General features: G+C 35.3%; 1 protein-coding gene and 1 long non-coding RNA gene across 6 annotated transcripts; one reads left to right on the forward strand and one right to left on the reverse strand.

Annotated features, from left to right (window-relative positions):
• Positions 1-10,460: 10,460 nt before the first annotated feature.
• LOC140865418 (uncharacterized) lies at positions 10,461-18,949 on the reverse strand. Of its 4 annotated transcripts, none has more exons than XM_073270059.1 (12): positions 18,914-18,949; positions 18,743-18,832; positions 18,564-18,656; positions 18,289-18,370; positions 17,976-18,196; positions 17,778-17,836; positions 17,248-17,376; positions 14,685-14,722; positions 14,249-14,300; positions 14,011-14,187; positions 13,875-13,945; positions 11,715-12,294 (listed from the first exon to the last, which is right to left on the reverse strand). In XM_073270059.1, exons 4-10 carry the CDS (start codon positions 18,350-18,352, stop codon positions 14,175-14,177), a joined length of 576 nt encoding a protein of 191 aa, XP_073126160.1. In that variant the 5' UTR covers positions 18,353-18,370; positions 18,564-18,656; positions 18,743-18,832; positions 18,914-18,949; the 3' UTR covers positions 11,715-12,294; positions 13,875-13,945; positions 14,011-14,174. The 4 variants fall into 4 exon arrangements, with proteins under 4 accessions (XP_073126163.1, XP_073126160.1, XP_073126162.1 ...); XM_073270061.1 differs by having other exon boundaries at positions 18,463-18,656; XM_073270060.1 differs by lacking the exon at positions 18,914-18,949 and having other exon boundaries at positions 18,743-18,858.
• A 26-nt stretch (positions 18,950-18,975) lies between these two features.
• Positions 18,976-21,621, forward strand: LOC140865419 (uncharacterized). Of its 2 annotated transcripts, XR_012144589.1 has the most exons (5): positions 18,976-19,385; positions 19,657-19,977; positions 20,735-20,971; positions 21,057-21,207; positions 21,300-21,621. It is a non-coding gene; the product is annotated as an uncharacterized lncRNA (long non-coding RNA). The 2 variants fall into 2 exon arrangements; XR_012144588.1 differs by having other exon boundaries at positions 18,976-19,977.
• Positions 21,622-23,577: the final 1,956 nt, after the last annotated feature.

A 23,577-nucleotide genomic window follows, 5' to 3' on the forward strand; every position in this document is an offset into this window, starting at 1 on the left:
TAAATTTAAAAGACTTTCAAAACTAGAAACACAATTAATCTAAAGAGATTTCAATTCAATAAAATAAAAAATTCACGAAAATGTCTCAACCAGACTACATCAACCTCTAGACTAAGAAAAATTAGTTCATAAATAAATTTGAATAAACACAAGACATGTTTTTCAATCCAAACATCAATTCAATAAAATAAAGAATTTCAAAGAAATATAACAAATATGTAGTCCTTTTCTGTGTCCAGTCGATCGACGTCTGTGTTTGTTTGTTCCTTCACGCTCGCTCTTGCTCCGAATTCACGTTCAAACTTCACAAATTGATATCTGAATTATGGCAGCTTCCCTCTCCTTTCTCTGATTTTCTCAATCCTTTTATATGTTGCTAATAAGCCAAAGAATATCACGTCTCCGAAATTTCCAAAATCCGATTTTTTCCCCATGTTGTATAGATTACGCAGAAGCGCCTATTTCATGCAAAAGCTCAACTCCCACGCAGAAGCGTGAATCATGCGCAGCAGCTCACTTCATACACAATTGCTCAATTCATGCGCAAAATCTTTTCCAGAATTTTGCCAGTTTATGTCCAAATCACACAGAAGGGCCAATCATCCGCAGTCGCGCATCTTATCTTCTCTTCATTCCCGCAGAAGCGCAAAACGCACCGGAATCTTTGTCATTTTTCTCAAGTTTCTGGAATTCTTCCACAAAAGCGCAATAATTCCCCGCAGAAGTGCATGCTCCAGGTTTTTCAAATCTGTATTTTCTTCTTTTTTGAGGATTTTTCTATAATTTTTCAATAATTTCTACATACACACAAACAACCAAAAATCCACATAATTATGCTCGAAACACAACAAAACTAAATAAAAATCATAATTAAATTAATTGCAAAAAAGCACTTATCAATCATGTTCGGAAGCCAGTTCGGAACCCGCGACAAGATCGGAAGCTCAGATCAAGGGATCGGAAGCTCAGATCTATTTCCTGTCAATATTTTAGTGTTCGGAAGCACTTCGGAAGCAACGAAGACCAGCGATCAGAAGCTCTGATGTTAGATCAAAAGTTTCGATCTCCAACGAATCTGACAGGATCTTGTCCGAAAAACTTTGGCCGACAGTGTATTTAATGCCGCCGATCGGAAGCTCCAATTTCTGGATCAAAAGTTCCGATCTCGCCTTGCCGCCAGAAATTTAAATTTGAAATTGATGAAGATCGAAAGCTCCGTTCGTGGATCAAAAGTTCCGATCTCAGCCAAATTTGCAACTATAAATAGGAGGCATTTCCGAGGCCATTTAAAGCACCCCAATCCACTTGAGTCTTTCATCATCTCAAAGTAATATTCAAGCAACTTCTCAAGAATTCAAGCCCAATTTCAAGTTCCTCAATCTATATTTGTATCGAGTTGTATAAGTGCTTGAAAAATTGTTGTTGTATTTACTCGAGTGTGAAGCCCGAGTTGTTTGGAGTTGCAAGTCTATCCTTGGAGCCCTAAAGGCCAAAAGACGTGGTGATCGTGTTGTTGTTGTATCGGCTATCCTTGGAGCCATCAAGACCAAGACTTTGAAGTGCTAGTGGATCCTTGGTTAATCGACCTTAACAAAGAAGGAGAGACATAGAAGATTTATCGTCGAACTTCCATAAACATATCCTCTCTCTTTATTGCTCTATTTACTTATAGCATTTATTTACTGCATTTATTTTTTATTGTTTTAAGTCTTCCGCTTGCGTAATTGCATAATCGCTTTAAATTGCTAATGTAACGACCCACTGTATCAAGACGGGTCTTTTCAGCGTGCTTATGTCCTCACTCACACGCACCCTGAGAAACTTTTCAAGGGGGTCACCCATCCTATAATTGCCCCAAGTCAAGCACGCTTAACTTTGGAGTTCTTATGTGATGAGCTTCTGAAAAGAAGATGCACCTTCTTGATATGAGTTGTACATATGAAATCTTTTAACCTCTCCTCAACTATGTAGTCCCATACCTACACAGTCTCAGAATCCCTCTCATTCCGACAGGATCGGTTCATTCATGTCTCCCTCCGCCTAGAAGCCTTTCAGGAGCCGCTCATTGTTCGTGCATGTAGTGACCCTGCATGGTATCACCTACTAACTGGCAACTAATAGCATGCATTAATCATAATAAAGCATTAAAGCTTAACAGAGTAAAACTGCGGAAACATAACCATAATTTACATATCAGCTTAGTATAAAAGTTCCTGGCTTATTCATCAGTAGTGATACAACCAAATCGAAATACTAAAAAGTAAACATTATACAGCTATATCGAACCCTGCTGTACAATAAACTTCTCAAGGTCTGATCCCTAATCCTGTCTTGAACCACCAGCTCCGTCCATCCTGCGACCTGCCCCATGGAATAGGGTGTCCAAGATAACAACTAGGACGTGAGCGCTAACGCCCAGTACATAAACATGAGTACATGTATAGATATGATGCATGCAACATGATGACTGGTAACAGGTCATCTGAAAAGTCATGCTCAGTACAGGCGCCATATGAGTGCTGCCACCGCACGGATCAACCTCTGGGTGCAACCACACTCATCTAGTACACCAGAGTAGACAGACATAAATGCCCCCGCCGTCGCGGTACTCTCAGTGACAGACTATCGAGTATAGAGCTGAGCGGCTCTATAGTCAGGTATAACAAGGTATAGGCTCAACGTGTATATGCACATGACATATGAATAAAGAAAACGGTAAATCATATCTCATGCCATATAATAATGCCAAATAAATGCAACATATAAACATGTATGCTCGCTGGCAATCTCAGTCAATGTGTACGTACCACTAGGCTAGTTCAAGTATAGTAGGATCCTAGGTTCAACACCTATATTCAAAATTCACTGTATCACTAGACAAGTTCTATAAGCCTTAACTAAGCTAATAAGTACTCCCAAAACTTAAATAGATTCCCGGACCATACCTTCGTCCATAGTAAGCCCTTTGAAGACGCTTGTCCTGAATGACTATAACATCGCCTTGGTTATTTCAATACCTCACTATTAACCGATAGGGCCTTCAAGTGTATATCTCACACTATATAACTAAAGAAGGAAACTCGGGAATTCGTAATTCAAAAATGAATCGAATGAGCCCTATTTATAGCCAAAAATCTCGGCCAAGATCGGAACTTCCGATGTCGGGATCGGAGCTTCCGATCCAGCTCATTTTCTGCATGTCCGACACGTCGAGATCGGAACTTCCGATCCGGATATCGGAGCTTCCGATCTGCCCTATGCTCGACACTTCTCAAAACTCATGACTGAGTCATCGAGCATTGCTGGCAGCTGGAGATCGAAACTTCCGTTCCTGATCGGAGCCTCCGATCTCCGTGCATCCGGTCTGCTTCCGAAGTGGTCAGGATCGGAGCTTCCGATCTGGCCCAAAGTCAAAAGCCCAACTTTGACTTCTGAAGCCCAATTACACTCCTGAATTGGTTAATTACTAACTCTTAATCATGTTTAACATATTATTATCTTAAAATGAGTTCCGGGTTGCTACAGTGCAACCTCTTGGCACCGGCGATCACTCCCCGCCTCCTCAGCCCCGGGCGTCACATGCCCACCAGCTTCCGCTTGGTTCGTCCCCGAACCATACCACACTGCCCTATACCATTTGTAACGACCCACTGTATCAAGACGGGTCTTTTTAGCGTGCTTATATCCTCACTCACACGCACCCTGAGAAACTTCCCAGGGGGGTCACCCATCCTATAATTGTCCCAAGTCAAGCACGCTTAACTTTGGAGTTCTTATGTGATGAGCTTCTGAAAAAAAGATGCACCTTCTTGATATGAGTTGTACATATGAAATCTTTTAACCTCTCCTCAATTATGCAGTCCCATACCTACACAGTCTCAGAATCCCTCTCATTCCGACAGGATCGATTCATTCATGTCTCCCTCCGCCTAGAAGCCTTTCAGGATCCGCTCATTTTCCGTGCAACCTCTTGGCACCGGCGATCACTCCCCGCCTCCTCAGCCCCGGGCGTCACAGCTAAAGTTGCCAATAAAATCTAATTCTCCCCATTAGGTTCTAACAGTGATCACCGATACCAAGAAGTTTCACGGACAATGAGCGGCGCATGGTATAATTTTAGGCGGAGGAAGACATGAATGAACCAATATCGGCGGAATGAGAGCGATTCTGAGATTGTGTAGCTACGGACTGCATAATTGAGGAGTTCTTAAAATATTTTATATGTGCTACTCATATTAAGAAGATGCATTTTCTTTTCAGAAGCTCATCACATAAGAACTCCAATGTTAAACGTGCTTGACATTAGACAATTTTAGAATGAGTGCCCCTGGGAAGTTTCTCAGGGTGCGTGTGAGTGAGGACATAAGCACGGAGAAAAAACTTGTCTTGATACAGTAGGATGTTACAAATGGTATCAGAGCCATGGTTCTTGGAGCGTGACTAGCCTACTACATGGAACTCAAAAGTCGCAATATCAGTCTGTATGTTTTATATTATATTTTATGCATGGAACAAATGATTTATGTTTTAATTTTGGTACTCGCTTCAATTTCGAGGACAAAATTTCGTTTAAAGGAAAAAATTGTAACGTCCAAAAAATTTACTACGTAAACCCTTATGCATAACTGGGGGATTTAATAGTTTTAAAATAAAATAAAAAGGGATTAAATAACTTTTATGTGCAATTATGTGATTTATTTTTATGTTTTAAATATAATTACAACATTTAAACCGCTATTATGGAATTTATGAATTTCTTTGATAAAGGTTATTTTGCGATCGCGTAGACGGGACCGTGGGCAAATGTGATAAAAGTTTTCATCCAAAAATTTATGACTAGAATTTTTAAGAGTTATAAATAATTATTTTAAGAATTTATTTTATAAAATAATAGTTTAATATATATTTATGTATAAAAGCCCAATTTTCACAAAAATAAGTCATTTTAAGGTCTTTTAAAAATATTTTAAAAAGCCACAAGCCTATATTTCGGAAATTTTAGATTTTTTTCAGATTATTTAGTTGGCTTAATAGTGTTTACCTTGGATTATTAATTAAAGTAACCCATCCCATTTTATACACAAATAAATATCAAGTTTTGGGCTATTTTCCTTCCTCTACCTCAAGCTCCTCTCATATAGCCGTCTGTCATCACATTTCCATCCTCCATATACACACTTACACTTTCACGTGAATTTTAATGAATCTCGAAGATTCGAAGCCTCGTTCGTCCCGGAAGGCGATCTACGCGATGAATTTGTAGTTTCGAGCAAATACATCACAAAGGCAGGTCTCGAATCCATTCTTGACCACCATTTGAGTCATATTAAAATGATTTTATCATGATATATCTGATTTTGCATGATGTATGTGATTTGAATGAAGAACAACCAAGCATACATGAACATTCCACGTTTTATGCTATATTCATCACCCCTTCTCTTGTTTATCTACCATGGCTTGTTCTAGCATGCTGCACCACGTCTTTGGTATGAGTTAATGTCCCTAGGGTTGATCAAGGTCAGGATTTGGGGCTGGTATGGGCTGGAACCGAATCAATCTTTTCTGGTTGCACAATAGGTTGCAGTTTGAACGGTCTGCATAAAACGACCCGTTCTCGGTCCACAGGGCAAGTTTAGGCCTGGTTCTAGTTAGGTTAGAACCGCAAGATGGAGAGGAAGGTATTCCAGATGGTTTTCCAGCCACTGGTTGTTGGATCTTGGCGGCCGAACGGCCTAAAGTGTCAAGTCGTGATCTATGCGCGAGCAAAAACTATGTCTAGTTTGTTGTGGTTCGTTAGAAATGATATCAGATCCGACCTATCTTAATATGGTATTGTTCGATGATGAACCAGGCAAAACCTGGTGGGCATGTGCCACTAGTGGCTGAGGAGGCAGAGAGTGATCGCTGGTGCCAAGAAGTTGCACGACAATGTACAGCTCTTGGTAGGCTTCTAGGCGGAGGGATACATGAATGAATCGATCACATCGAAATGAGAGGGATTCTGAGACTGTGTAGGTTTGGAACTGCAAAATTGAGAAGGACTTTAAAGATTTCATATGTATCACTCATATCAAGAAGATGTATCTTTTTTTCGGGAGCTCATCACATAAGAACTCCAAAGTTAAGTGTTCTTGACTTGGAGAAATTTTAGAATGAGTGACCCCCTGAGAAGTTTCTCAGGGTGCATATGAGTGATATTATAAGCACGCAAAAAAAATTCGTCTTGCTAAAGTGGGATGTTACACTAGTAAAATCCCAAAAATAACTAAAATGCTATATTTTACCTTATATCGTGTTCAGATACCTCTTCACCTGAAAGCCCCCAACCGTCGTCATCTAAAACTTAAAAATATTAAAATATGTCAAATGTCAGAAATAAAAATAATTTACTTCTAACACATAAAAATAATTTTAAAATAACTCAAATAATCATAAACATCACATTTTTATATCATGCATGCGGTCATGTCATTAAGTGGATTTCCTGGGCATTACAACTAAAATGCTCCTACTATTAGTAAGAAAAAACAAAGGAGTTATGAGAGTAAATGAAACGACTCAAACCTATAACTACTAATCTTTTTTAAAAAATATTTTACTTTAAAATATTGATGATACATATATGTATTTATAATTAAAATAATTCTTCATAAACTACTTAAAATACTTCTTCATAAACTATAATACATAATAATTTTAAAATATTTATAATTAAAATAGTTTTTCATAAAATATACTGTATAATAACTATATTTGCATACAATTAATTAAAATACTCAAGCATAACTAAAAATCTCATGCAAACATTAAAATCAATGCATAAAAATACTGTAACTTAAACTCTTCATAAAATTTGCTCGTAAAATTCATAAATAAAGGAAATAGTAAACATGTGCGGAATAAATGTATCATTATTCAAAAATCACTGAAACTACAAGCAAAGGTCACGGTCTAGCCGGCTGCCGGAAACTCATACGTTTTCACCGTCAGTCGGGACTACATGCTCTAAATCATATTCCACATGCTCACCTGCACCATTTAAGTCTAATGAGCCTAGAGGCTCAACACGTTCTATCTTATAATAGCAACATGCTTCAAAATTCATGTAACATATATATATATATATATATATATATATATATATATATGCATGTCCTTAAATTTATAATTCATGATCATCACATAAGCATATCATACATACTCTTAACATAACATATTCATCATGCATCATATTTACGACATATCATAATTTAAAAACTCTGAAGGTTATATCCATGTCGTGTGACCGTGTAATTGATTGATCAATCAAAGAACCAACGTACGTGGTGGTGAGATCTCCACCTCTTTGCCCCTTCATCATGTTGTCCCCGGATCCGTAGACAAATCATCATAACTAATGGAAAGGCAATTGAACCCCAGTATCCCAACTCTCAGTCCCGTACTCTATGGAAAGGGCTCCGGGCCTAGGTATCTCATCCCCAATCTCATAATTGTCACACACCCACTTCAATTTTTTAAAATATTTTTCATGTCCATCTTCATACATATACATATATAATCATGCACATACATAAAAATTCTTCATGATCTTATTGTCATAAAAATTTGCCCGTAAATATATATTTAATTATTTTATATAAAAATATAATACTTTTACATACTTAAAATATCCATGCACGAATTAAAAATATATTTACGGACTATGCATATTTTTCATGGACTAGTTCAGGTTGCTGCTGACTACTTAGACTTTGGCCCATAAACTTCTAGATTGATCCAATAACTCAAATTAAGCTCATTAACTTACATTTTAGCCCTAATAATATACTTAAGCTCATTAAAACATATCTGACCCAATAGTGAAGCATAAGCTCAATAACAACCTAGACTGGCCCAATGGGCCCAAAACATGGCTCAATAACTTTCACGGGTCATAGACCCATAAAAATTATTGGACTTAATTAAATAATTATTTAAGCCCAATTAAATAAAACTCATGTACCCCATTTATTTAATCGACTTAGACTTAAGCCCATTTAAACATTTGAGCTAATAATTTACTTAAAAATAAATACCCAAGCCCAACAAATACAACCTGGACCCTGACCCAACTAACTTGACCCGTGACATATTAGACCCGACCCCGACCCTAAACCCCAAGCCCGACCACCTAAACACAAGACACAACCCTAGCCTTCTTTTCCCTAAGCCCAACTTGCGGCAGCCCTAAGCGGCTTCAGAAAATTGGATTGTGCCGCTTGCTCCGACCATCTTTGGTCGTGAAACCACTGTCGGTACTTATCCAACATCTAGACGTTCTAACACAATAAATTTGACCTCAAACCGAGCCCTGTAGAAGGAGAACGAACCAAAACAATCTAACACTAGTTCCTGCTCACGCGTAAAACGCAAGCCGCCACTTCAGGCCGTTTGGCCACCCATATCCGGCCACCACCGGCCGGAGACCCACCTGGAATACCTTTCTCTCTGTCTTGCGGTTCTAACCCAATTAGAACCAAGCCTACACTCGCACTGTGGACCAAGAATGAGCTATTTTTTTGAAACTGCTCAATCTAAGACCTGTTGTGCATCAGAAGAAAAAGGCTTCATTTCCAGCCTGTTAAAACCATAAAACCCAACCAAGCTTGACCCTAGGGACCCTAACACACCCACCTAGCCATGCACCAGAAGCCTTGACCGAACCATATCGAAAAACGAGAAAAACGTGAGAAAGCATGGAAAAGAACGTATACGGTTCAACATGGTTGCATATTGTTCATAAAAATCGAACACACATGCAATATCAAAGGATTTCATGTAAGATCAGAATATTATGACCTAAATGGTGACCAAGAAGATAATTCAAACGTGTCTTGGTTGATTTTCGAAGCAAAAAACGTGATCGCGACGCGTACGACAAACACGGGGACGAACAACTACAATTCATTAGGATATAATCTTCAAAAATTGTGTGTGATATTGTATGAAATCTGATGAGTGTGGGATATATGACGGCTAGGGTAGATTTTACGTGAAAGAAGGATTGAAGAAAATAAGTTAGATATAATTATTTGGTTATTATCTTATTTATTTACATTTTTGGAAGATAATATATCATGTTAACATAAAAATATAACTCTTAAAATTAAATAATTTCTGAGTAATTTTCGTAATTTTATTTTATATAATATTTAAAACTCCTTAAAAGCTTTTAAAATAGCTTATTTTAGTGAAATTTGTTCCATATATATTTTTATATAAAAACAATTATTTTCTAAAAATAATACCTTAAAATAATATTTTAAGGCTCATAAAATTATCATAAAAATATTTAAAATAAAATTATTTTACCTCGTTCATCCCTGGCCCGTCAACGCAATCGAAAAACAATATTTCTAAAAAATCGGTAAAACATAACTGCGGGTTAAATGCTAAAAATAATATTTAAATCATGCAAATAAAATCACATAATTCACATAAAGACTTATTTTCTAAAATGTAATTTAATTATTTTTTCTAGTTATGCATACAGATTTAAGTAAACAAATTTCCGAGCGTTACAATAAAACTAACAATTTTCAATTTCAAAAAATCATGTTTCCATCCATCAGCCACTTTATGATTTCACCCTTTTTCCCACATTTTTTTTATTTGGCATTTGCATTTTTATTCAAAATCAAATTTGAATTTCATTTCAATAGAATTAATATCAAAATATTGACATCAAATATTTATATGTTACATTGCACACGCAAGACAGTGCCCAATGCTAGTATATGTAATCCAAAAGTTATAAAAGATTTTAAATATTTTTTGTCGATATTATTTATATGAGTTTTAAATTTTAATATTTTTCAAAATTATTTTTCCAAAAAATATTCATCTTAATTATTTGTATTCGAATGACATTATTTTTAAAATTTTAAGATGCAATGGTTTTTTTTTAAAGTCAAATGTTTTTTTTTACTATTTTAGTTTGATCACACAAAATTTGATCGTATTTATTCAGATTAAATAGAAATTTTTATTTTGAAAATTTTTAATTATAATAATTATCAAATATAATTGCGTCTTAAGTAATTTTATTTTATAAATACTATTATTTTATTTCAAAGTATGAAATAGTTTTTAATATTTAATTTGATTACATATAATTTTTTTCAGCAAAAAAATTATATATATAATTTATTTGAAAATATTATCAGGCGGATAAAAAATTAAAGCGCAACTCCAAAAGTATTCTTGTCGAAAACTAAAACTTTAATTTAATCTGAAAATGCTGAAAATTTCTTAACAAAAATAATCATCAAAATACTAGAGATTATAATTTGTACATGTAATATTGAAGAAGAGTAATTTTAGAATGTTATAGAAAAATTTGAATTATAAAACCTTTTATTAAACTTTTTTTAGTGGAGAGGGCGTAAAAATGTTAAAAGGAGCAGTTATTTGTAATTGTGATAAACCTAGGATGAATGTATCTAGCCCGAATTTTTAAATGTCATTTCAATAGTGTGGTGGGTCTCAACTCTTCACCTTTTACCTCCTTATAGATACATATAAAAGCAGTTCGACTGAAATGACTAAACAAAATTCATTTCGGTTTCTGCAACCAAACGTCAGCAGAATTGTGGTACTCGACCATGGATGTTTAAGATCGTAGCCGTTCTTCCTGAGTTAAAAAAACACAAGTAAACAATCATTGTTAGAAAGAAAAAAAAAATAGAGGAAAACAATCATTCTGGCGTCATGGAAATCATATCATGTCTTCAAAATAATATAAATAAATGTCATGGATGCACGTACCGCAGCATCTTTTTCACTTTGCAAACTCCGGAGCTCGTTATACAATTCTTCAATCTCTCCTATGATTTGTTCACCATATCCACTAGAGCAAACATTAACTCTTATTAAACAAGAGTTAGGCATGATAAACCTTATGGAATTATTTAAATATGCATATACTTACTCCTCTGATGCCTGAAAATGAACTGTATTAGCCTGCTGAACGAAGTCGAGTTCTAGTAATTCATTCATCGTGGAGTAAAGAAGACCTGTTCTTTCATCATTATCAACGGGGACATGCTTGCCCAACAACTTATGTACACCTCTTTCCACCTGCTCCGGTTCCACCACCAACGGCGCACCACGCACGGGTAACTCTGATAGAACCAACTTAATCAAAACCGCTAACTTCGCCAACAAACCCAGGCCCGCATCGAAAGCAACAAGCTCTTTCTTTTTCTTTTTAATTTCAGAAAGCTTCCTCTGCATGTCTTTGTCGATTTTTGCTATTCTTTTTCTGATTTGAACACGACAGATTAAAACAAGAAATACTCGTTGATTTTAAAAACTATCCAAACATTTTCATGACCCCAACCCAAAAATTAATTACCTTAGTTCCGAAGACAAATCAGCTGCTCCTTCCCTTTCCTGTTGCACCACACAAACGAAAATTAGAAACCAAACATTATATAAAAACACAAACCGAAAATCTGTATAGCGATTATTTTCTAAAAAAAGCATGTAAGATGATTAGCTCAACGAGGATCTCAAGTATCTCATCTTCTGTCTACAGCAAAATGAAATGAACAAACGGTTTATAAAGACTTAAAAGATGAGATTGTTTGACTTAGTCGCACATATTAGGTTTTGCAACTTTATAAAAAAAAAACTTGCAACTTTATAATACTCACAGCTGGTGGATGCATCGGTCGAGAGAATGCAGACCCGGAGGGGATGGTTAGAGCTAGAGTGGATGGCGGCAGAAAAGCCGTGATGGTGGCAGTGACAGGGGAGGTGGGGGTGTGGTGGCTGTGGAGAAAGTGGGACAGTGAATGTGGGTCGGTAGCAGCAGAAGAAAAGGTACGAGGCAGTATGCGACGACGGGTTTGACGCGAGGACTCTGGATTTGAAATTGGATTGGTAGTGGGCTGGGATGATGCCCAATTGAAGGTGAGGAAGGTGTGGCTGGGATGCAGAAGAAGGGGGCACGGTAAGGCGCTGGCTGCGCAGGAACATGGAAGACTGGGCTGATACAGGGGGATGGTGGCGTGGTGACACTAAGAACATAGTGGGGTTGGTTGAAGTAGCAGGCTGGGTGCGGCTCTGGTGGAGATGTAGCTGAGGCGAGGAAAACTGCACTGTGGCAACAGAGTGGGAGGTGGTCAAGGAAGGCCCGACAGTGGATGTAAGAAGGGTGGTGAAGGCATCAAGAGGGCTGCGGCCAGAATGTGAGGATGGCGGCATCAAATGACGAAGTCCATTGTTATCATCCAAATTATCTTCTTCCTATCAAAGAAATGATGATATTAATCGCAACAATAAATAATGATAATATATCATTAGAATAAAATATGGTAGAAAATAGAATGTTAATAACAAGCCTAACAATAAATGTCACCAAGAATATGTGTGCATAAAAATACATCCAACTTTTAAATATACAATCCAATTTATTTTCTAAGTCAATGCTATCAAGAAACTGAATGATTTGATTTTAAGCTATATCTTAATTTTAAATAAAAAATTTAGAGTGGAGAGATATTTGGATACTATACTTTTTAATAGTTAATAAAACAGCTCTATATTAGTTGATATATTTGGGTACTATACTTTTACATAGCTAATAAAACAGCTCTATATTAGTTGATAATATTTCAACTTTAGGGAAAGTCATTAGCAATCATAAGCCATCGAAGAAAATGCTCACAAGAGGTGGATGCATCGGTCTAGAGAATGCAGACCCGGATGGTATAGTTAGAGCTAGAGTGGATGGCGGCAGAAAAGCCGAGATGGTGGCAGTGACAGGGAGGTGGGGGGGGGGTGGTGACTGTGAAAAAAGTGGGACAGTGTCAACAAATGTGGGTCGGTAGCAGCAGAAGAAAAGGTAGGAGGCAGTATGCGACGACGGATTTGACGCGAGGACTCTGGATTTGAAATTGGATTGGTAGTGGCTGGGCTGATGCCCAATTGAAGGTGAGGAAGGTGTGGCTGGGATGCGGAAGAAGGGGGCACGGTAGGGCGCTGGCTGCGCATGAGCATGGAAGACTGGGCTGATACAGGGGGATGGTGGTGTGGTGACACTGAGATCAAAGTGGGGTTGGTTGAAGCAGCAGGGTGGGTGTGGCTCTGGTGGAAATGTAGCTGAGGCGAGGAAGACTGCGCCGTGGCAACAGGGTGGGAGGTGGTCAAGGAAGGCCCGACAGTGGATGTAAGAAGGGTGGTGAAGGCATCAAGAGGGCCGCTGTCAGACTGTGAGGATGGCGGCTTCAAACGATGATGGCCATTGTTATCATCCAAATTATCTTCTTCCCATCAAAGAAATGATGATATTAATCGAGACAATAAATAATAACAATATATCATTAGATAAAATATGGTAAAAAAAATAGAATGTTAATAACAAGCCTAACAATAAATGTCACCAAGAATATGTGTGTGTGCATAAAAATACATCCAACTTTTAAATATACAATCCTATTTATTTTCTAAGTTCAATGCTAACAAGAAACTGAATGGTTTGATTTTAAGCTATATCTTAATTTTAAATAAAATTTATAGATTGGAGAGATATTTGGTTACTATACTTTTACATAGTTAATAAAACAGCTCTATATTAGTTGATAAAACAAGTAATATTTCAATTTTGAGGAAAGTCATTAGCAATCATAAGCTTCAATGAAAATGCAAAAATCAATGTATTCATGCAATAGCATTCTTTCAAGGGACCTTTTATGTTTGCATTAGCTAGAGGTAGCTTGCATGAAAGCTTTTGGGTAATGTGGTGACGTGGAAGCTTTTGGATCATATAAAAGAGAAAGTGCACCAAGTTATGTTGTACATGATAACATATATTATATATATATTACCTCTTCCTGTTCAGTAACAACTTTAACTTTTACAAGTCTGAAGTTTCGTTCTGAATTGTGTGAACACAACACTGCAAAGCAAAAGAATTAGAGTATAATACAACATATATAAAACTCATTAATTAAAAATATATACCAATTCTCTCGCCATATCTCATATGTCGATATAGGGTGTTGAAACTTCTGCATAGCGTTTCCTTTGTCGGTCCGTCCAAATAGCCACATGTTTGATTGAATCCAGTCATCCAGTTCTCATAAGAGATCCTGGTCGACTCTCTGATAGTGACGAGTTTTTCATCATCATTTAGAAAACCTAGGATGATATTACGTTAGTACAGAACCACAGACAGAAAACCTAAACATGTAAAACTTACCCAAAATTTCTTGTTGTGTCTGACTTGTCATGAAGGTTCGAGGAAGAGGTGACTATAAAACAAGGATAAAACTATATAAAACAAGGATAAAACTAAAATTTTAAAAAAAATGAAAACCAATTGTAGAAGGATAGATCGCTCCACCCACCGAAAAATTAGTAAAGAAAAAAGAGAGAGAGAGAGAGAGGACATCGCAGGTTATTCCAAAGTATGAAGGATTACATTTCACATCGCTTAATCATTATACACCTCGAGTAATCACAGATTATTCATATGCACTACATCAAAGACCATAGATCGCTAACTACATAAACAGATTTGTAACAAAAACCAAAGGCATTCCAGAATTTTCCAAGTTTTATATAATTAATGTTAGAAGGAATCGAAGTTAGTAATTCCAAAAGAAATCAAAATCAATTCCATAGGCGGTACTGACCTTCAACCCGTGGTTTACTCTTCCGGAATAGCCCGCTACTTCGTTGGGTTTTCAGCAATTTGCAGTGGAAAATGAAGAATAGGGTTAAAACCACGTTGAGACTTACGAGTTTGAAAAATGACCTTGGTCAACCAAATTTTTTTATTTATGACTTTTTTTCAAAAAAAATTTGCAAAATGAGCTTCAAATACAAAGGAAATGCAAAAACAACATAAAGGAAAAAAATTGAGAAGGTTATATTTCCAAATCATAGTCAAACGAAGGTTATTTAGTTAAATAAATCCTACTTTTGACTGTGTTACTTTGTTCCTAATTGTGGTTTAAAAATTTTGCTAGTGAAATGAAATTTATGTAAATAGTTGTTTAGTTAAATCTTGATAACTCTCCTCTATTCGACATATCTAAATTTATTTATTTTTAATATAATTAATTTATTTCATGCTATAATTGATATTTTATATATATTAATATTCCCATGCGCCCATTGTGTTAGTACATCCGTTTTTTTTAACAAAAACAAAAATAAATAAATGAAATTGAAAAATTTTCAAAATACAAAAAAAATGTTTTCCAAAACAAATAATCACATAACGCAAAATATATCAATTTTACAAATTGATTGGCATTTTCTAAATATTAGAGAAAAAGGTAAAAAAAAAAAAACAGAAATTAATTTTATTTGGTAATAATAGAACATCTAACGGGCTAAAAAATAAGAAGCCAATGACTAATTTGCATAATACTTTTGGTTTTATTAAAATTATATTAAGAATTTAAGATATAATGATAATTTAAAATCAAACTTAAATAATTAATTGAAAGCTAGTTAATGTTTATACTATAATAAAATGATAATAAGATATATATATATATATATATATAGTCCCAATCAAAGGTGCAAAATCCCAAATACCCCAAATTGCATATGCAAATCACGTGAGATCATCTTCTCTTCAAATATTTTTTGCATTTTAATCTCTCTGCTTCCCCTAAAATCACTAACGCATCCTTGCTTACACTTCTTGTTTTTTTCCTCTCAAATCCGTGGAAAGTTTATCACCATCGCTTCTGAATCAGTCACCTAAAATTGCTTTTTGTTTTTTTCTGGATTTTACCCCAATAACATATTATAATTCACCAACATTTTCCCTAAAATTTGGTTGAAAATCACTGGCCACTCGACTATAATCATCCTTCGATTTCTTATCTCGGTCAGCAAGCGCTTGAAAAAGCTTGTTGGAAACACTTTTCAACTTTTTCTTAACAAAATTTTAAGAAAAACTGAAAAATACTTAATAAAAGCTCTGAGTTCAAAAAATTTCTTAATAAAAGCTTGTTGAAAACACTTAACAAACACCACCTAAGTGTTTCAATTTTCATAACTACAATAGATTTGGCCATCGTGCTATGAGTTCAAAAAAGGTCGATTTTTGTGCTTGTTATGCTTTTAGTGTTGAGACTCCCAAGAAGTACAAAAAGCTTCACAGCATGGGTTTCTCAAAATGCAAATGCACTAAATTGCTTATCAACTCACCCGTTATCCTCAATCATCAACACTGTTAGGTAGTATTTTGTAGAGTTTTTAGGAAGCTTTTTCAACTTTTTCTAAACAAAATTTTGAAAATTTGTTAAGAAAAAGCTGTGAAATGTTTCCTATAAACTCTCTTAAACACTACCTAAAGGTTACCGAGCATGACAAATATATTAAAATCGGAAAAACCGAACCAATAAAAATCGATTAACTAGGCTTGTAACTTAATTAACTAATTTTTTAAATGATTCTGGAGACTAATTCATTAATTCTTATTAAAACTGTGATAATAATAAAATCAAAAAAATTTAAGAATTTCTTTAATCTTGAGCAGAGTCGAGTTGTTCAGATTCCATTTCCTATCAAATATCCCATTAGAAAATTAGCATCATTTGAGGTCAGACTTAGTTTAGGTTTCCTAAACTAGGCCATGTACCAACATTTAAAGAAAAGCCCAAGAGGGCAAGAGAAAACCATTTAACGTAAGCCCCAACTTCTTTAGGGGAAAAAATTAGCAGATATTTTTCTCATTTCGGTTGAACCAAGATTTTGCTCAAGAACATTTAATGTTATACCGGGCCATGAGATATCATTGAGTTAATAAAAAAATAGAGAGAACATGAGATGAGTAAAAATTTGTGTATCATCTCACTTTCATGTCATGTACCAAACGGTACCAAGTGTATTGGTTTTGTGGTACCATGGGATGGATCAGGTTACAAAGTAACTTGTTCAAAGATTTTCACATTTTTGGTACCTAATAAATATCGCTGGGAAACAATGCTTTAAATCTTTAAAACATTATACCGAGCTGCACTTTTGGCCGCTCGAGCGAGGCCCTTATTGTGCCAACCCGAGCAGGTCGCGCTCGGGCGGCATATTAGAGAACCGCACTTTAAAAATATATATATATATATATACGAGTTCAAAAACTACTGCTTGACGCTTGTCTCAGCATTTAACATGTACCGGCAGCAAATCTAAATCAACTAGAGAATTTAGTTCTTCCCATGCATCAAAGAGAAAACTTACTTGTGCGAAGACAAAGACAAGATCCACCAACAACAAAAGATTCCGATCAGCTCGAGTTTTCCGTCTTTAATTTCAACTCTACGTAAGAACGTGTAATCTTCAACTTCAACCCTCTGTGCCTGTGGGTGGCTGAAAAATACATGGGAAGAAAGATGTCAAAAAAACAAAAACAAAAAAAAAACAAAAAAAACTCAAAAAAACAAATACTGGGATTGTAGTATTTTCTTCACCCGAAATTCTACATTAAATTCGGTGAGGTTGCACTTAGGAGATGGATTTGAAATCCATGAATTTCAATTGTTTACAATGAAGCAATAGATCAAATATTAAACACCTTGTTTATTTACCCATAAGTAATACAATATTGTGGTTTCAAATTATACATTCTGATGTTATGCAATACTATATAAAATCTAAAGTGTGGATTTGAAGTTTAACTTCTTGCTTCACTGAACAATAAAATTAATTTGAAATCCATTTACATTCATCCAAAGGCAATGTAAGGGAATGTACAAGGACGAGTATTGTACGAAATAGTTGAGTCCTTGAATCTGTAGAACGGTTGTTGGCTCGTAATCTGGTGCCGCAACTGAAAAGTTTAATCGGTAAAAAGGGAAAAACGAGGCAAAAGCTATGAGATTATGAAACCTGAACATTAAGGGAAAATACTCATAATATCTACTGAAAATGCACAACTCCATACAGGCAACCAAATGAGTGCTAATTACCCGATCAAGAACTAAGTAAACCGAGGAAGGGAATGGCTTTGTTGTTACAAAGACAAAAAGAGTAACTTTAGCCAGAGGAGCGAGAGGGTGACTCTGTCCCCAATTCAGCCAGACGAGGAAAAACGGCACTTTCGTAATCAAAGCAATAATTCCATCCACTTTTTCGCGAGTAGGTGAATCAATTGAAATCCAATCAGGATGATCAGTCAGTGGATAGAAACCTACAAAATGAGAAACAAAATTTCACCAACTCAGTGCCACGACACAGCAAATAACAATAACCTACACATTTAACAAAAAACTTGCTACTCACTTTCCGAACAATAAGAAATCGTTGGCCAAAGGATAATGGATCCAAGAACCCCATAGACAACCATATTTCCAGACCGAAAAACCTGCATCATGTGAGGAAAACCAACAGTTTCAGATTTTCAACAGATGCCTATAATTCAACAATGGTATGACACCTTTATCCACAAAGTAAAACCTTTAAAAGTGAACTAAGGTAGTGTTTGCAAATTTATGGATTTTTCCTTTACAAAGTAGAAAGATCCATAATTACTTTTCTTAAACATCTGCAAACACTACCTAAATCAATCTAATTTCTGAGCGGTACACAGCTCCGAAGAGTTTACAGCTTCCAATTTATCCACGCCTTGAAAAGATCGGATCTTCCGAAACCTGACAGCAGAAATAAGCCAGTGATCAGTGTATGCATTTAACAGGGTGAGGTGAGCATAGAGAGGCGCATGGAGGAGGGGACTAACAAGAGATTGTTCTAACGGAAGGAAATGAACAGCGGCGGCGATCGGAACCTTAAACAGCCGGATAAATCTGACGGCCCACACTTTTTTCTCCTAATAATAATAATAATAAACAGAAGTTCTATTTCAAAAAAGTAATAATAATAATAATAAGCAGGCTCAGCCAATGCGTACTCGCATATGCATTCTCTTCCACCCAGAAAACGTGTCAGAAGTTGGAAAGAGAGAACGCCACCAAAATATTATCCAAGTATACAGTATCTACTGAATTCGCACAAGAAATGACAAAAATGGCATCCTCGTCGCCAATTATCAATGGCCGACCATATTTTTTACCTCTCTTTGTTACACGAAAGACCTTTATCGATCATCCCTAATTTAATTTGCTCACTAATGAGTGACGCATCATCCTTGGAACTGTCGATCACCGTTATTTTATTGATTTTGATGCAACTTGCAACAATGGCAGATCCTCGACTTCAGCTTGTTGATAAAGCAAAACAGGGCGTGAATTCCAATGCAAGATGTAATGGTTAGCCAGCGGGCATTGGCCCCAACCCCGTGTTTGTTCCGGCTCAATGCATGGAGGATTTGTCAACAGAAGAATGCGAACCTTGCTTTACCTCCATTACAACGCAGATTCCAGGTTACATTCCTCATATCAGCGCCCGTGTATACTATAATGGTTGCCTCATAAGGGTCGAAAACAATAATAGCTTTTTTCATGAACCGTTATTATAAAGATGACGTGATTTCTGCATCACCCTTTATTGTTCTTGGATTTTTCGAAGAATTCTGTCATAATATCCAAATACTTCAAATGGACTAATTTTTGCTTCCTTTTCCTCTTCTTTCATGATCTGGTAATATGATTGTTTTTCAACTTTCCTTGTATATCATCCCTTCCCTAATTAAAGACGAGATGCAGCGATATTTAAGGACATGCGTAGTCAGACATTGAAGAATCTTGCGACTCGAATGATGGATGGATAAGTTAGTGCAGAAGCCACCGGAAAACCGAGGGTATGCTGAAGGGAAAAGAAATATCAGAAGGCTTAGTATCCGCATACGGAATGGATAATTGCTGGAGATGCTGTGAATGCTAGCTTGACAAATGCTACAATAAGGATCTTAATACGCTTGCCCTCAATTGAAGCACGAGTTCTACATGCCAGTTTGCAATTTACATTACTCGGATTCTGATTTTGTTAATAGGCCAGACTCCTACTCAAGTACAGGTTAGTTGCGCTCAGTTTAGATATTGCTTCTGTTCATCCATTTATGGCATCAAAGGCCGATCTTATGCTTCAAACTTTATATGGAGATACTGTTTTCTTTTTTCTTTCAACAATTATCGGATCGGTTGGGATATGCCTCACAGCTATTCTCGTAGGATATTTGTGTCTACAAACTATTTGTGAGAAGCGATTCTAAGAACACGAGAAACAACAAGTTGGTCTGTAGCAACTAATATATATGTTAGCTAGGTTGGAATTTTTTAGCTGTCATCTCTTGGTTCTTTTAAGCTATAACCTTGTCAAACAAATTTAATCTGTAAAATTCTCAAAGAATCATTTGCTCTAATGAACTGCAGATTGTATCAGATGTCATAAAACAGAAGTTTGCAATTCAAATACTCAACATTAGAAAATCTACGGAAAACATCAATGAATCCCACAAGATTGGCCAAGGTGGACCTAGTGAAATTGATAATTACCCTTTGCTCTGGTGTATCAGATAATGCACTCATTTCCTCTGTTTCCTTGAGGTATTAGGGTACCTTACAGGATGGCCGAGAAATCGCCGTAAAGAATCTGTTTCTAACAGAAAACACTCGAAATCAAGAAATAAGCAATGAGATAGACAATATAGGGCTTGCCAATTGAATTATATAATGTTTACTCAATATCTTCTTTGGGGGAAAGGAACAAAGAAAAAGGTTGTTTTCCTTGTATTGATTACTCTAACCTTGTCTATGATGCAAATGGAACAAAGATCAAGAGAGAAAGAAGGAATTAACTTTGGAAGAAAAGGCTTGGAATAATAAGAGGAACTGCAGAAGGTTTTCAATACATGCATCAAGATTTCCAGGTCCAAATCATTCATGGAGACATAAAGCAAGTAACAGTTTGTTAGACATTAATTGCTAAGAACAAAGATTGCAGATTCCGTTCTAGCAAGATTCAATTCAACAGATCAAATAGAGGGAATCCCCACTATTGCAGGCACATTGTAAGCTTCTCCATTTTCCTTTCTTTTCTTTTCCTTACCTTACTTATTTCTCTTTTGAAATGACTTGTCATATATGAGTTTGCAGCGGATACATGTCACCTGAATACCTTATCGAAGGGCGATTAACCGAGAAACTAGACGTGTATAGCTACGGAGTTCTTGTACTCGAAATAATGAGTGGCGAACGGAACAACCAATATAAGCATGATGACAGCCTAGACACGCTAGTCACCATGGTAATATAATCATTCAAACATCATAAAAACCGCGCTTCTTTATCATATGATTTGGTTCATACATTTATAAGGTTACTTGGAAAATAATGCAGGCATGGAGGCGTTATCAAATGGGTAAGGTGGAAAGTATAATAGATTCAACGCTTGACATTGAAGATTTGAATGAGGCGCAAAGAATTATTGAGATTGCTCTGTTGTGTACTCAAGATTCGCCAGATTTGCGCCCGACGATGGGGAAAGTGGTCGAGTTTCTTGCTACAAAGGATTTGATTTTGCCTGCTCCAACCAAGCCTCCCTTCGTGCAAGAATCTGATCAAACTCATTTCTGTCTATGAAATCTTATAATCATGAATGCAAGATTGGAAATTTTTGTCAAGAACTGATCAGGATTTTGCTGTTTAAGACATTGTTGGTATATTAATTTGCAGTGGTCGATTACATAATATTCCATCGATTTTAATCCCGTGCATTTTTTGGTTCATTTATAATTGCATTTATAATTAAAAAATTATCTTAGATATACTTTTGAAAAAAAAAAACTCCAAATAAAATGTGAGGATAATTTTATAATTTCAATTGTACTTTATAATGAATTAGTTCGAATTATTGTATAACTTGAGTAAACGTGAGATTATGGTGTCTAAAAATTGCCAAACGTTTAAAATTTTTACATTTAAACAATTTCACAAAATCATGCATGTGATGTGAGGTTTTTTATTCGGTGATTTATATAAAAAATAAAATATTAAAAACTAAAAAGTTACAATAACAATTAACAATGGAATCATATTTTACTAACTTGACCTATTATATTTTATAATTTTAAAGAATTATTGATTGATGATATTGATGGAATCATATATTTGTATAAATTTTTTCGAAAATTTATTATCTTATTAATTTATTAAAATTATTGATTTAATAAATTAACTTAAGACGTGACTGAAAAAAAAAATTATTTTAGAAAATTATTAATTTAGAGATTTTTCTATGTTGAGAAAAGTGAAAATAAATAAATAAAAATAGAATATAATAAGAGTGAATTGCCTTAAAATTCCTAATACTCATTCCAACTTTATTGTAACTCCCTAGGCAAAAGATTCTTTACAATAACTCCCTAGGACCACCAAACTTGAATATTTTAATGTTTAAATCTTGTACTAGATTGGTGCTAATCTGTGCTAGAAATCTATAGGATGTATGCTTAAAATTTAAGGATTTTATGCTTGGATCTGGTGATTTCGTGCTCATTTTACAGTAAGAGATTTATCCGCAAAAATGGTATCAAAGCTTTAGGTTAATTATTCAGACTTTATATTATTCGTTAACTCACACTTTTCTTTGTTGAGGAGAAGATTTTTCATAAAAATGATTTCAAACGAAGGTTTGAATCAAGGGGATTTCATTTGTATGAAATCCTATAAACAAGCTAATCTATTCACAATAGATTACGTGGTGACCAATGCTCTCAATTTTGAAGAGAGTAAGAAAGATGATTTCTAATTCTCAATTTTTAGAAATCACCCAGATTCCTCTAAACTCTCCGGAGATCTTAGAGAAATTCAAAAGACGGTACAATATTATAGCAATCAGCTATATGAAATACCTCGAAAAATTGAAGAAATCCTTAAGAAACAAGAAGAAATTCTTGAAACTCTAAAGGATCTTCAAAATAAAATCATAAATCTAGAACATACTTCTGGTTCTAGAAAAGGAAATACAGGAGGAAGGTTATCACTCTCATTTGGTACTGAACCTCTGTTACATCAGAAAGGTAAAACCAAAATGGTTCAAAAACCTTTAACTGATGATGAAAGGATGATTAATCTTATAAAAGCAGTATCAGAGAAAAACACTATCTGATGACTACTTTAAAAATATTAAATTTCGAGGATCTACAAGATCTTGCGGATTCTTTTGCGACAAAGTAGTATATCTAAAGATGAATTCCCCTGAGAGCGAACAACCCATAGGGAATCCCCCAAGATATGGGGTTAAAACCAGGGACAAAACCAGGATTTTTTTCTAGGGGGGCTAAAAATTTATTTGATAAAAATCGAAGTATTAAAAATATACATACATACATATATATATATATATATAATATGAAACTCAAAATTGATACACAAATATATAGCCAGATCATAAATATACAGTACTATGATAATTGATTAAAACTATATATAGTAATATATTATCATTTGAGCTAAATTATTAATTATACATATTCGACACCTTAAATAAAGTATCATTTTGACTAAAAAATAAGTCGATTAATTTTTTTATTGACATGATTTAATATTTTTAAAGTAAAATCATAAAAAAAAACCCATAATTTTTAAACCCGATCAATTTGCTGATTTAAAATCT

This window comes from Henckelia pumila, chromosome 4, assembly GCF_033568475.1.
Source record: "Henckelia pumila isolate YLH828 chromosome 4, ASM3356847v2, whole genome shotgun sequence".
Classification (NCBI taxonomy): Eukaryota; Viridiplantae; Streptophyta; class Magnoliopsida; order Lamiales; family Gesneriaceae; genus Henckelia; species Henckelia pumila.

Coding starts and splice junctions, on each gene's coding strand:
- LOC140865418 (XM_073270059.1), bottom strand. CDS start 18,352: ATGGTTGTCTATGGGGTTCTTGGATCCATTATCCTTTGGCCAACGATT. Junction 17,377..17,777: donor TTCAAGGACTCAACTATTTC/GTACAATACTCG, acceptor TGTATTTTTCAG/CCACCCACAGGCACAGAGGG. Junction 14,301..14,684: donor GAGTAAACCACGGGTTGAAG/GTCAGTACCGCC, acceptor CTTGTTTTATAG/TCACCTCTTCCTCGAACCTT.